At 45.3% G+C, this 14,948-nt stretch overlaps 1 protein-coding gene across 1 annotated transcript in view; it reads right to left on the reverse strand.

Annotated features, from left to right (window-relative positions):
* Window positions 1–201: 201 nt before the first annotated feature.
* LOC103906561 (potassium voltage-gated channel subfamily KQT member 1) overlaps window positions 202–14,948 on the reverse strand; it is a 540,744-nt gene continuing 525,997 nt past the window's right edge. Inside the window, exon 16 of the mRNA XM_009288490.1 lies at window positions 202–357. Within this exon, the coding sequence (XP_009286765.1) occupies window positions 202–357 (156 nt within the window). The remainder of the gene's footprint in view (window positions 358–14,948) is intronic.

A 14,948-nucleotide genomic window follows, 5' to 3' on the forward strand; every position in this document is an offset into this window, starting at 1 on the left:
ATGGCTAATAAACCAGGTGCAAAACTTATGTGCTCTCTTAGGGTCGTGACTGGCTTCTTGCTGCTTCTCATTTTTTTATTTAATCTACTACAGCAGAATATTTCATTTCACCCACGACACAGCCGAATCCTGAGACACCAAGACTTAAAAATAACTGGACGTAAAAGAATGAGAGGGTGGCATGTGGCTGTCCTCCGGCTTTCAAATTTTCCGGTTCACTGGGGGGGAATCTGAGGTTGTCTGTAGCTGTCTGACAGATGGGGTGGCTGGCCCTGACATCTGTGCCTGTGGCTGATCCCCGAACTGAGCCTGGAGCGTGTTCAGGATGTCATCTAGCTTCTGGTCCATCTGCATGACCTGTTAAGGAATCAGAAAGCAGATGAGCTGTCAAATGGTTGCACATGCTTCTGGTGAGAGGCACTCACTAGCCAAAAGCTCTGGGAGGATAAAGCCTGGCAGGAAGCGTTGGCATCTGAGAACCACCAGTTCCTCCGAGTTTTGTCTAGCCTGTTGCTGTAGAAAGGTTGAATGACGCTACGAAGTCACAGGGGAGGGTGTAAAGCCATGTGAAGTGGCAGCAGAAGGACAGGACATTGGTGGCCCGAGCATTTGGCCGCTTGAGTCAGCCATTTTGTCTCTCAGTCTATTCCCAGGGTTGCCAACTTCTCTCGGTGATGATGCATCCTGCAAATATCTGCCCCGAAACTCTCTTTTGCTCTTCGGTTTATCGTGAGTGTTTTTTCCCACTACCTCTCCCAGTGCTTCACCACCCTTAGTTGTAGGACATCATGCTTTCCATTACTGTCTTGGGAAATGAAAGAGCTCCCCTCCCTTCACACTGTAAATAGATGCCTCTGTGATACATGTTACAGTCAGAGATCCTACCAGATACGGTGTTTATTCCCATGCATTGTTAGGAGGATAAACTACTAAAAACCACATAATAATACCAATGACTTCATTAAAAAAAGAACAACCGTTCTATAGGAAGCTTGACATGCTAATCCCTCCTCTCATGTCTTTCCTCTACAGCTGAAATTTCTCAGGCATAGTCCCTAGGCAGAGGAGGCTTTTCTAGTTATTATTACTTTTAAGCAGGGAAAGGCAAACCTGGATTTTTAAAGGGACACTGCTCTCATACTTTCTACTGCTTTTTGAAATCCTGGTCTTTATCTAGGAGCCCAAAGCAGGCATTATCCTGTTGTGCTGGTAGGGCTTGCCTTCACTGCAAATGGCATCCCGCTCACCTTAGGATCAGCCAGTGGGACAGGCTGAGGACTGTTGACTGCTCTAGTTTGCTCTAAAGGCAAAACTGTGGCCAGCATCCTGTAAGCAACTGGGATCACTTCTAAGGGTGCTTGAATACAGTGCAGCTTTGTGTAATAGATGAGTCCAAGAAAAATGAGCATTTTGAAGAACATTGGATGGTTCACTTTACAGTTATCTGCCGTGAAACTCTGAGCCTCTGAAAACTGTGATCTGTCCCAGTGGGTCTAATAAACTTTGATAGCAAACCTTTTAAAGTGATATCAGATCTAAACTGAGCTTTCATTAAAAAGGGAGACAGAGACAATAAGTGGGGGGGGGAGAGAGAGAGAGAAGGATTCCAGCCTTTTTGGGGGGGAGAGAGAGAGAGAGAAGGATTCCAGCCTTTTCCTGTGCAAAGATAACTTTGGAAATAGCCATTGGCAGCATGGACTGAAAGTTTAGCAGGCTGAGATTGCTTTAAAAACCAAGGCAAAGAAAACCACCTTATCCGCTTTCCCCTCCTCTGCCTTTTCTCACTCCAAGTGTCTGCTCCCCTGGGGGCCCCTCAAACCTCAAGGTACCAGGAGCTTATTCAAGTTATATCATTTTGGCAACCACTATTCTCTCCTATATACAACCTGCTGGAGGAAGGAGGACTGGAGTATCTCTTCTACCTCATGAAGGGAGAGATGTGCTCCTCTCTCTTTCATTTCTACTTTCATGACTACTATCTTCTAGTAGCAAAATTCCCTCTCCCTGTCTCTTCTTCTGTGTGGGTGCGGGTTATCTGAGGCAGTATTTTCAAGCAGCAAGGAGGCAGTATTTAGAGTATGGGTTAGATAGTATAGCCTTTCACTACAATTTCTGCCTGAGTGCTTTCAGGTGCATGGCTGGCACTGCCTGAGCAGTGACCAGGGCGGGCAGGGCAAGGTGTGTGGGCATGGGAGGATGGGGGCTGCTCACTGCAGCCCCCCCTGGGTGCAGGGCAGCTGGTGCCAAGCTTGGCGTGGGATGAGTCACTGTCCACCAGCAACTCCAGTAGATATTGATGCTCTTTGGTTGAGGGGAAGGGACCCTGGCAGAGGCTGTGTCTGACCTGCCTGACCCCACACCACCAGTAGCATCTCTGCCTTTTCCCGTATCTAATGAGCTGCTAGGAGAAAGTTGTCGATGCTGCTGTGGCAGGTCTCTCTCTCTGGTGTGGTCACCAAGAGAAGCACTGACAGTGCTCTCATCTTGGGCACAACAGCTACATATTCTGCTCAGCATTAAATTGGTTGGAAGTCTGGAAGTCACTAGAGGTTTAAGGGTTAAGCAGCATGGAATTAATTTAAAAACCACAGCCTTTATTTTCTCCTCCATTCTTGAAAAGCCTGTTTGGCTGATGCTGGTAATGACTCAACAGAATCTTTCTTAAGCAGAAATGTTGCGCAGAGCAGAAACTAAAGCAGAACTAATACATTACAGTAGGGTAAAAAGAGGTGTAGGCAGGGAAATGGGATCAGGCAGATGAAAGATCTTTTGGGTCTTTCTTTTGTGAGTCTTTGTTGATTTTGATCTGCACACTTGATCTTAGATAAGCTATGCCTGCATATTCCATATCATTTAAACTTGCTGTGTTTCTCTGTATTTTGCCAACTCAGTGAAAGAATGTGATGGGGAATAATTTTATGCACTTTTCTTTCCAGGAGAGGAGGAGGGTGGAGAACGTAAATATTCATTTGTAGGGAGGGAAAAAGAGAAATTCATACATAAGGGAGTAGATTACAGTATACTTCTGTCACACCTTCCACACAAGGATCTGCAAATATTTCCTGAACATTAACAAACGAAGCTGCTCAGTCTGTGTCAACCATATGCATGGGAGGGTTTTAATGGCCATTTTTGAGATTAGAAGCAGGACCCTGCAAAATTAAGCGACCCGTAAGAAGATGTAGTCAGTGGCAGATCTCTTCTAATCCTTAGCTTTGTATTTTATACACAGGATCAAGCCACCACTTTCTGGCTTCAGATGCTCCAAAATATGCCTTACTTTGAACATGCAACTAGGCTGGTAAAACTTTAGTCAGAAAGACAAATTCTTAAGTACCTTGTCGAATTGGAGCCTATTAAAAAGGGGTCAAATTTGGAGCTGGTTAACTGTGATTAAGGAGTGGCAAAAGGAGAGCTGTGGACACTTCAAGGCTTGACTGAAGTCAGTAGGATGACTTGCAGGGTTAGAAGACTTTTCACATGCGTGAAGGTTTTTCACAAGAAAGTCCTGGTTTTAGGTTTCTCCAAAACCACCTAGCAGCTATTACTTTCCTTAAGCCCAAACAGAACGAGTTGCCAGTTTTGAGTAACACACACAGGCAAGTGCACGGGCAAAGGGTTAAATTGTGTAACATGTTTTTCGGCTGAGTAAAGTGAGAAGCCATCCGGGGCTGGCCGCAGAGTTTCCAGAGAGATGTGATATGCCCCTCGCAGGCTCGGTGGAGACAGGTGAGTTTGGCAGCTGTCCACGGGCAAATGGCAACAAAACTTCTGTTCTCCCACATCACAAAAGCGCTCTGGAGATGATCTATAGAATTGTTAAAATGCTTTTATATCCTTTCAACTGCCCTGTAGAAAGGAGACTTGCAAAAGCAGTTTAAAATATTACACCGTTGTTATTGGGGCTATGAGGTGAGCTGAAGGAGTGTTGAAATGTATATTCATTTTAACATCCCCCTGTGAAAAGGGGCTGAATTCCATGGTGACATGCAGGACTGGTAGACAAAGAAAATGTCTTCCAACCAGCTCCAGGGAGTCACAGCAAGCCCTGAAAGGGAACTGGGTCAGTCAACCTGTGGGACGCAGGGTGTCCCTGCCCTTCACCTTGAGCACCACGTTGACTTTCAATACCTATGTGCTATTTGAGGTTGCTTTTGAGCCTCTGTTTGTGACAGCTGGTGTCTTGACCCCTTATCTAAATACCCCATTTTACCTCGGTGGGCTCCTGCTGCAGAAACGCCTTGTGGAGAAGGAGACCCTAGGAATGGCAGCAGCATGGAGAAGGAGGACTGGATTGTGCTGGGGATTTGCCACATGCTGGACAGATTCCTAACTCCCCTGAGAGCTTTTTTCTGACATGTTTTGCACATGCACAACATAAACAAAATGCATGTGTGGAAAACTCAGTTGGAGTAGCCACATGGTCTCCCCCAAATCCTCTCACTTTAAGCTGGAAAAATCCCTCCCCACAGGTTGTGCCTATCTTTTTAATATGATTTCTGGAGGCTGGGAAAGCCAGTATCAATTATGTGCACAACACACTGACTTGAACTATTTCCAGAGGAGTAGCAGAAGGGGAAGATGGTCTGCTGGAGCACTGAAGTAAATCTGTAAACCCACAAACACACTCATATGTTGCTAAGTAGGTGGAGCTTTGTATCAAAAGCTAAACATCATAAATCAAATAAAGTTGCTGTCACCTCCTTAAGGCTCTGCTCTCTCCCTGTCTGTAGCAGTCCTACATGAACTGATCAAAATGGCTGAGCTGTACAGCCTTCGTGCAGTTATCTGCAACATGTCTGGGCTGCTGGTACCGGGGATGCAGCACGAAATGGAGGAGCGAGAGAAGGCAGCCCAAATTTGTGTTACCAATCAAAATGTCATAGAGCAACAATAAGTTCTGCTTTTGGTTAAGCTGGATTGACTTTGGCTTCCTGTTTGCCTCACTCAAGTGGGGAAAACTATGAAGCTGTGCCCACAGGACAGCCCAAGGTGTCGTGGCAGGGGTGGAGGACTGTAAGAGCTACTGCACTGTTGAGCCCCATCCCCTGCTATTGGAGCCGCTGTACTGTATTGGTGCTTTGGTTCTGGAAGCCCCACAAGACATCCAAGCTTCCTCTCCCTGACATGCAGCCCTCATCCCACAACAAACTGCAAACCTAAGCACAGATGACCAAGAGGCACCAAGCACAGTAGGCCACAGGAGGCGAGCAAGGGCATTCCCAGAGTGTCTGCAAGGTGTTATGTGGTATTTTCCAGCTGCCACTGCAAAGTCAACCACCTCTGGAGCCAGAGCTGCCATGGCAGCTGCCCCAGTGCATGCAAACACAACATCCCAGCCCAGGGTTTCCAAACCACCAGAGTCCTCAGCCAGCCCACTGAACACCCCTTCTCTAGCAGTGGCCCACCTCTGGGCTCACAGGCTTACCACCACCTAGACATGCCCCCCCCCAAGACCCTACCATTTCCTCTGTCTCCAGCCTTTGCTGCAGCTCCTGGCTCCCGAGGTAGCCAAAATGAAGCTGGATCCACCTGCTGCAGCTCTGACTTTCAAACACTTCATTTGAGGGCTTTAACACCAACTGCTTGGAAAAGAGTTGTCTGATGGGTAGGATTTATTTTGTATGGAGAGAAAAGTGTATGTGAACCTTTGTCTGCCATGAGCTATTCTACCTGCATGCACTTATTTCTGAATATTCCCAGCTTGTTATCTGTGATAGGTCACCTAAGGTCTAGTTCATAGGAGAAAATGGTATTTAGTAAAATCAGATGTGATTTAGTTGAACTAGTGCAATCCATTTTATGGATGCTTCCATTTCTGACTCATGTAACATATTGATTTAGCTTAAGCTCATTATCCAGAAATTCGTGCCATTTTCTCATGTTGACCAGGTCTGTCACACGATTTTTCTTCTCATAGCAGATGGTGGACTGATTTGATTAGATCCTGTAAAGCCTATGTTTAGCTTTATATGCACATCTGGTCTTGTAGCTTCTCTCTGCCTACAGTTACACCCAATTATTCAAACATACTAATTGCCTATCGTACGGTTTGAAGTCTGAATTGTTTATTTTAGGAATCGCTTTATTTTTTATCATGTCCGTGAGTGGATTTATTGCTGTCCAGAGACTGCTGATTCTGGGAAGGGAAATCTTTTCTTTACAGCACTGCATACAAAACTGCCTCCCTCTCACCTTGCGTGTCCCCTGTTAGAGAAATTTCACTGAGGTGAAGTGCTGAAGCCACCGAAACATTTTCTTCTTCTTTTTAGCATGGCCAGACAATGTGAATGTTGATGTAGCCTGTTGGTAGCTGTCTGTGAGGAAGCAAATGGACATGCCAGCCATAGAGACCACAACTAGCTTGGGGAGATTTCTCTTGTGCAAGGTGCGGCTGTAGTGCAGCCTCTGTGAGCCTGGTCCAACAAAGTGCTTATGGATGTGTTAGCTTGAAGCATGTGAAGAGTCTTGCTGAGTTCACCAAATATTTAAGTGCTTTGCTGGACTGGAGCCAGAATGGTCAACAGTTTGCAAGACTACACCTTTAGGATAAGCTTTCGGAGTCTCCTAAAGTACTCATACACACATATGCACAGACATATATCTACACCACCATTTTTTAAGTCTCTGAGGAAGGATAAATGGCATCTACCGTGGCATCCTTCATGAAATGACTTTGGCATTAATATTAGCAGAGAACTGGCAGCTTGTATCTCCTCTTAAAACAACAACAACAACAAGAGGGCTTTGATGAACAGGCTCCCATTAACTGACTGTTTTTGGGATGAGTTGTAACAGATTTGGAATTGGCCTGATTCCTAAAACGATGCTGTATCCCAAAGCAAGGTTGCCAGGTGGCACGTACACAGGGAAACATCTCACTGTGGTATGTCAATGTCTCCTAGCCAACTGCCAGCACTCCCTGTCCCAACACTGAGCCGTGCAGCTCCTCGCTTCATTCTGCTGAGGGTGCAAATAGCACGGAAAAACCAGCTTCAATCAATGGGAGCTTTTGCCACTAACCTCAGAGGTCAGGTAAACAGGTAAATGAGTAGAAGCTACACAAAGCGCACTTCCATGACAGCCTGTTGTTCTGGCAGACCCAATTCTCCACGAACACCAAAAAATATATAAACCACCAGACTGTCTTGTTTGACTTATTCCATGTACCCCTTAGCAGATATCGGTTGTTTATTTTCATTCCATGAAACTTATCTAGATAAGTCCACAATTTTCCAGGCCTCCCTTCCTTTATTCCAAACATCCCCACCCATTCTTAGGTCAGGTGTTATAACCTTTGGCGGCCTAGAATATAGTAATCTTTATTTTAAGTATAGCTTCATTTGTTTTGGTTTCCATCTACCTTTCCTGTTTAAATGAAAACACAAAGGTCTATCCCTCTGCACTTTGTTCCTGGGGTATTTCCTGTTGGTAGCCTTTTGGTGAGCATTATATTTTTATATTTCCTATGCCACAGTTGCACTGATGAACCTCTGCAGCAAGACCTGTGTTTGTGGTTGCTGATTCTGGTGTAAGATGCCGTTTGCTTAATCGCTAAGTAACTGTCAAGAGTTCAGCCCTGGCTTTCTAAAGCAGGCCTGGTCAGCACGCAGATTATGTTAGCAGTGTTACTGCTTTGGGGAAGGTGTGATTTTTTTTTTTTTAAATGAATCCTGGCTTCCTAAGTAAATGAGGTTTAGCTGATGATGTATCTGTGTATATGTTGCCACAGAAGCTTTGGAGTAAGCTGACCAGCTTCAGACATGTTTGCCAGAGAGACAGAGTCCTTACAGATAAAAAGTTTGGACAGATTTCTGAAAGTCTGGCACTTGTGCAGAAGACAGACATCCAAATTAGTCCCTCATTGAAGGAAGGACAGAAGAGGAAGGTGAACTGTATTATTAGACCCCGGAGAATCCACACAGGATGCCCTGACCACAGGAAAAGCTTTATTCAGCTCTTGCCCCTTATTAGCCTCGGATAATCAACCACAAAATACAGAGCCACAGGAAACCAGGCCGCATAATTTCTACTGCTCCCAGAAGTACTTGTTTCTAGCTGAAGAAATTCAAGCGGTGCCACTCTCTGAATGGACACAACCATAACTTTCCACAGTCGCCATTATGCAGCAGCACTTGGCTGCTGGGTGTGCTGTAACTACTGAGGGAGTTTGTCTCATTTTAGCTATATGCACATGCACCTGTGTGTCTGTTTGCAGCCAGTGCTTTGAAATGTTTGGTTTTTCCCTAATTTTCTCCCGGTAGGTAAATCAGTCTTTGCAGAACTCCCTTTCTCTTGATTTACATACATAAATGGTTATTTTTGTTGTTGCAGGACGTTTCATTCTTCACCCTCCTCCAGATCCTGCTCAGATCCTCCCTGTAATCTTGCCATCTCTCTTTGCGACATCGCTCTTCAGCCACACCCTGGATGACGTACTACCATTTCTCAGCTCATTATATTGTGTGGCTACAAGTCCTGCTGCAAAACCAGCGTGGAAAGAAACAACACGCAAAAATAACAAAGCTAGTCCAGCCTCAAAGGTGGATATGCAGCTACTGTGAGTCACACCTTAATTTCACAATAAAGCAACCTTGGAACTTATGCTCCAAGATGCTGATTAATTTAATTTTTAAATCTCTAAACAATACTGGACAGAGAGAAACAAGGAAAAGAAAACGCAGCACTGAGTATTTAAATGTTGCCAAAGGAGCACTGAGAAAGAAATGACCTTAGCCTTTCACTAGATGGATGTGGAAGCTCAGCATTTTAGATGGGTGTGATGAACTCAGTATTTGTGCCTCACCTAAACCTTTGAAGAGATGGTACCAAGTCTTCTATGCTCTGATCGTTTTGCCTTTACTTTTGCTTTTTTGAGCTCTATTAAATATCCTCCATGAGAACAAAATCTAACCCCACCAGCCTCATTGCTAGATAGGCTTGACCAGTTCCTGCAATGGGGAGGACATTTTGGGCTGTGCTGCAGCTGGTTTGTTTCTTTCAGCTTAGTTGCAAGGATTACTTATTGATCAGCGGGCAAATTCACTTAATCCAGGTCTACTGACCTGACATCTAGCTAAGCTAACATCTAGTTAGCACAGATGATGAACTGTGTATGACAAGGTAACATTTATATGCCTTATCACAAGTTTTGATACACAGCTGCCCTCCATCAACACTCACACACACAAAAAGCTTTATTTCAAATTATCAGTCCATCTTTTCTTATAGGTTGGCAAGAAAGGCAAAGAGAGAGGGAGAGAGGGAGTGTTATTATTGGGAGGAGCACAGGCATTATGGTGATGGTGATCTAGATAGTAAGACATGTAGGTACTAGAAAAGTTCCAGGCAGTTCTTGCAGGACTAGACCAGGACTTCATAAACCCAAGCTCCAGTCTACTCCCCAGCACAGCCTTCTTGCATTGAGGACAAGTCACTTTCTGGATGAGCCTCATCAATATTTGTTAACCACATGAATCAAACAATCTGCCATTTCTTATCTTTCTGACATGAAATCACATGCAATTGGGTAGGTTTCAGTCTTGGTACAAAGCAGAAGACACAGACCTACAAAAGGTAAGAGTAATCTAAAAAGTTGGCTGAAACGTTGGCTGTAGGAAGGAAGTAAGTTGCACTGGAAAAAAGATCAGTCCCTGTTGGAAGAGCACAGGAGGAGAGAAGATGGTGGTGCTCCTTTGTCTTTCCTACCATTGGCTCTGTGAGGATTGAAATGGACACGGCAGAGCAAGGCTTGAAGTGTGGCATGGTGGTCATGCCAGGAAAAAAAATTTAATCAGGAAGCAAAAGATTGATTGTCTAGGGATCAGAGGGTGTCACTGGGAGGCCACCGTCTGAGCTTCTATTTTCAGCTCTGCGAAAGAATCGTCATACCATTTTAGCCAAACCCTGTAGCAAAACTAAGGGCTGCTCTGTGAGCAGATTTGTGCTGATGTCAGGAAATCAAGCCTACCATATGCCTTTCATTGTTCCGGGGAAACCTGTGCCTGGACACTCATTTTGGTGTCCCCTATTTCAGTGAAAGAGATGAAGTAAGCTCGATAGGAGCTAACTCATAAGGGTCTTGGAAAGTGAAAACTGTACCTTTGTACTATGCGCTGTTGAAAAGGGTGAATGAAAACTTCTGCCCTTATTTCTTCTGTACTCTGCATGGGACAAGTCTCTAGGGTCACCTTTATGCAACAAGTTCACTGAAACTCTCACACCCTTTGAAGGATGCCGCAAGACTTGCTTAACGCATGCAACACAATTTGAGGAAGAAGCTACAGAAGCACAGTGTGGTGTTATGTATTTAAATCCTGAGGATTACAAAACACCATTGTTTGCCCATTAAAACACAGAAACCCAAAGCAAGTAAAATACTATCAGACAGTGCTGACTGAGGGTGTAGCAGTTCTTGATTCTTACTGATTCCAACATGCTTTGCTGAACCCTTTGGTTTTAGCCTGTCTGGCTTATCTGTCATTTGATGGATTTTACTAGCTTGCTTGTGTATACCAGGCCTGATTAACAGCACTGCCACACACATATTTTTAATGAATCCTTGAAAAAGTCACGGCGAGTGGGTGGACTCAGGACTGTCTGGTCCGGTTTTGCAGCCGCAGTGACCCGACGTTTGAGGGTGTCTGTCTGTCTGTTCAGCCATACCAAGCCACAGCATTCAGTCCCAGAACAGCAAAAGCCACAAGCATAAACTGTGCAGGAAAAGCAACTACGCAGCAAGAAACTGTTCGTGACTTGAGCTGAGATTGCTCAGCACCTGGAAGGGTCTGAGCAATACGTGGGGTGTGACAGCATAAATCAGTGCATAAACTGGCTGTAGCTATAGTAACTGTGGATGCAGAATATCAGAAGAGATTGCAGGGAGAATGAATTTGACTGGATTTGTCTTTTTTCTCCTTCCCAAGCTAGAGAATTAATTGCATAATACATTCTGTAGCTAAAGAGATGTCCACGGACATTTAAAACACTGACTGAGAATAGGAAACTGAGTAAAGCAGCTTTTCCAAATCCAGAATCTCAATGGTAGACATTTTCCATTTCTTTTGTGCTTGAAAAATAACAGAGAAATTTGAAAAATCAGCATGACTACATCCCCAGGGGAGACTCAAATAAAGCATTAATTAAAGTAAAGAAAGGGAGGTGTCTTATTTGAACTCTGCTGAGCTAGATGGATTACCTATGAAAGCTGGCATTGACAGGACAGCTGTATGAAGAAGCCTGTGGCAGAAGTACCGGTGTCTTATACAAACAACAGGAGACAGGGCAGGAGACGCAAAGCCATAATTGCCAGATAGATTTATTCCTCATGAGGCATATGCTAAGTCAGCAGAAACCTGCTTCAGTTTTCTGTTGCAAGGCACTGCACTGTTAATTAAGGAAAAAAAATTCAGTTATACCTACCATTGCTCTTACAGCTGTTTAGCCTTATACTGCAGGGAATACTGCTGGGGAGAAGAATATTATAGATCTTGCCCAGAGAAACAATCATTTTTCTCTTGCATGTCTCTTCTTTTTCATATATCTTGCAGAGAAAAAGCACAGCAATAAAAAGGGACATGTATTAACATGAACATTGAGGTGTAGGAATATAAGAATGGCCTGGTGAGATTTCACTGTCACAGCATTTAGTAAAATAATTTAAACCGGTGCTGCAGTTTAATTAAAATTTTGGGTTACTGGCTTTTTTGAGGTTCTAGAGGTAGAACTGGGAAGCCATGGAGGTCTTTACACAACTTGCTGCTGTGGGGGAAAAACAGACCTTCTTCAGGTCAATAAGCTAAAATTCATTAATAAAATAGGTACCGGTTGGGACTACCGAGAACCCCACGGATTTAATTGCCTAGCTTCACATCTATTTGCTCTATATTACTTCTACTCACCATGAACTATGACTTTGATCTACTAACTCAATATAATCTACAATAAGTCTAAGCTGTATTTAAAAATGCCTGGGTTATTTGTTGTCTGCAATGTTTCTCATCCCTTTAGAGCAAACTTGTTTAACTCCATATGGAACTAGTTATCAGTGAGAAGGAAAATAAGATATCTATCTTTTCGCTAATTAATACTTTAGAAAGCTTTCACTTTCATGTTTTGATGCATATTAAAAATCCCAGTTGTGACTGAGTGCTTGTCTTTCTGCACCAGTATAGTGTAAACGAAAAATGACCATCACCATGAATCCATGACATTGAGGCTCTGGTTTTGGCTGCCTGACCGCTGTGCTTGGCTTCCTTCACTGCATGCCCAGCCCTGAAACCAGGATGAAAGAGCATGGTTAAGCCCTGCTGCTGCTGAAAGGCATGGCCCTGCCCACCCCAGCTGCACCCTCCTGCCCTCCCTGTGCTATACAGGTCCACGGTCCAGCCTTGGCTGGACTCAGGAGCAAGCCCAGGAGAGCTGTGCAGCACAGCAAAGACTACCCATGTAGGAGAGCTGCCTCCAGCCTGGATCCCAGGGCTACGGATGCCTCCTCCTCCGTGCTTATATGACTCTTTTACAGCTTGCAGGTTACACAGAAACAGAAGGAAAAGCAAAAGCCCTAAGTGAACTGGGGTCACATGCTGTGCTCCAGCTGAGGCACTGTGTACCCCATCAAAAAAGCTGGGGTTCTTTGCCCTGCTTTCCCTTACCTGTGGTATAGTCAGCTGAAATGTCCATTGTAAGGCACACAACTGCTTCTTTTCTAGGAATTTGAGCTAAGGTTTTAATTACTGTTAATAAGGAAGTGGATTTGCTATTCTGCAAGACGATTCAAAATAAAAAAAATCTCCCAGACCCCCAGACCATGCCAAACCTGGGCAAAAGCAAATAATTTCTTTGCCATGAAATCTAAATTTTTCCCTTTATTATTTGCTAATAATTTGCAGAAGACAAAATCACTGTGAAATACATGCCCCCACAACTTTTCATTTTTAAAAACACTGAAATACCTCCATTCAAGTCTGCACTTGTTTTTACTTGTTGGTCCTAAAAAATTCATCAAAGTCAATATGATTTTCTGTAATACAGCAGGTCCTGCAAATTTTGCCAGGGAAGAAGCGTTTCGATGTAAAATCTCCTGCCAGCTCTAGTTGAAACACTTGTGACTTAGCATACGCCAAAAGCGCACGTGGCCTTGCACAGATGGACAGCGCAGGAGCCCCAGGAGCCAGCCTCACTTGCACAGCCTAGGGAGAAGTCTGGCAGACCTGCAAGCCAGGAGGTCTCTACTCCCGTGAGATATTGGATGCTCTGGTAGGGGCACCAGGCCATAGCTGGCACTGTGCTGAGCCCTGTAACGGGCAGGTTCGTTTTGGTACTCCCCTCCTCTCCTGGTGATGGGAGGAGATGTCCGCACCTCCTCTCTCCTGGCCAGAGCAGCTGATGTGCGTTGCACTACCTGCCTGCTGCTCTTTATCACAGGCAGGGGGTGGAAGTGGCTTGATTCAAAATAATTTTGTATGATGCATTTATTGGCAGCCAGATATTTAAAAAGCTCTCCTATACCCTGCTAGCCCCAGGTGGAGCCCCGTCTACATCCCCTGGGTGCAGGGTTTCCCCCAGTCTGAGGAGGCTGTTACTTCCCCTGCCTCTCTGATTTCGGTCCTGGTGCATGGTGTTGCCCCACTTACCACCCTTGGAGCCCTGGTGTTCAGCATGGTGTTGCCCCACTTACCACCCTTGGGCTGTTTGGCTGCATAAGTGTCATCACTATTTTGGGGCTGGTGCCCTTCACCTCTAGCCCCAGCCCTTACAAGAGAGGCAGAGGGGAGCAGGAACCATGCGCGCAAGGGGGTACCAGTGAAGACTTGCACGTCTGTGCTGCCAGCCAAAATACCGTGCCTCCCCCCAGCCTCCTGCTCATTGTTCCCCTCCCCATGGCCTTCCCCGGGGACTCAGGCGAGCAAGGTGAGGGATTACTCAGCTGAAGGCGGTTGTGGTGCTATACCCCGGGGCAGAGAAAAAGCCTCTGTACAGGATTTCAGACGTGGTTCGGTTTACCCGCAGCAGTCGGGCATCGCTGGCGAATGCAGCAATCTGAAATATGATTTTAAAGCCAGCCGTGGCACTCATAAGTGGATCTGCACGGGCAGCCGGGGAAGATGAAATCCTCTTGTTAGCCACAGGGCAGCGTGTTGTGGCAATTAGTATGTTAAGCAGAGCTGAGAGAGACTTTTGTAATGAAACCGAAAACTTGGCTGGCCCCCCAAAATCTGCAAAGGTTCAAGAACCTTTCAGTAAACCTGGATTGAGCCTTGGCAGATTTATAATTTCAAGGAGGAACCGTTAAAAACACCCTGGTTTGTGCACGGTTTTGAGCCCAGACCCGGCCACACTTGGCACTTCGGGAGTTTTGCTTTGGGTTTTTTGCATACAAATCAAAAACACAATGTAGACTCAGCAGGGAGGAACCGATGCAAACCAAAACTGCTGAGTTTTGCACAGCTCTAATTATAATCTCTTCACAGTCCTGGTTTTATTTATTATTATTTGTACTGTGGTAGCAGCGCGGGGCTCCAACCAGCTTCGGGGCCGCGCTGTGGTAGGTGTTGTAAAGGCAGAAGAAGGAGGCAGGATCCCCGGCCTGAAGAGTTTATAATCTAAATAAACAAAATAGATAAAGAATGAGAGAAAGACATACAACACGTAAGCAAAGTGATTAGGGGGTGTTGGCAAGACAACTGCTTTTTCTTAGCGTCTCTCTCACCCACATAAAATTGTGCCTATTTACCCCATAAACTCTTGGGGTCAGGGTGGCATTTTCGAAAATGTGGAGGGAGATGGGATGCAAGAAATTAGTGGAGAAACGGAGGTGCTGGGGGGCGGCAGCGGGATCGGCAGCGCCTAGGGCAGCACTGCCAGATTTCGGGCAGTGAGGGCGGCAGTGGAAGGCAGGCGATGGGGGGACCAGCGGGGGGGGGGCAGGGGGGGGGGGGGCGCAAGGA

Source organism: Aptenodytes forsteri, unplaced genomic scaffold (assembly GCF_000699145.1).
Source record: "Aptenodytes forsteri isolate BGI_AS27 unplaced genomic scaffold, ASM69914v1 Scaffold73, whole genome shotgun sequence".
Taxonomy (NCBI): Eukaryota; Metazoa; Chordata; class Aves; order Sphenisciformes; family Spheniscidae; genus Aptenodytes; species Aptenodytes forsteri.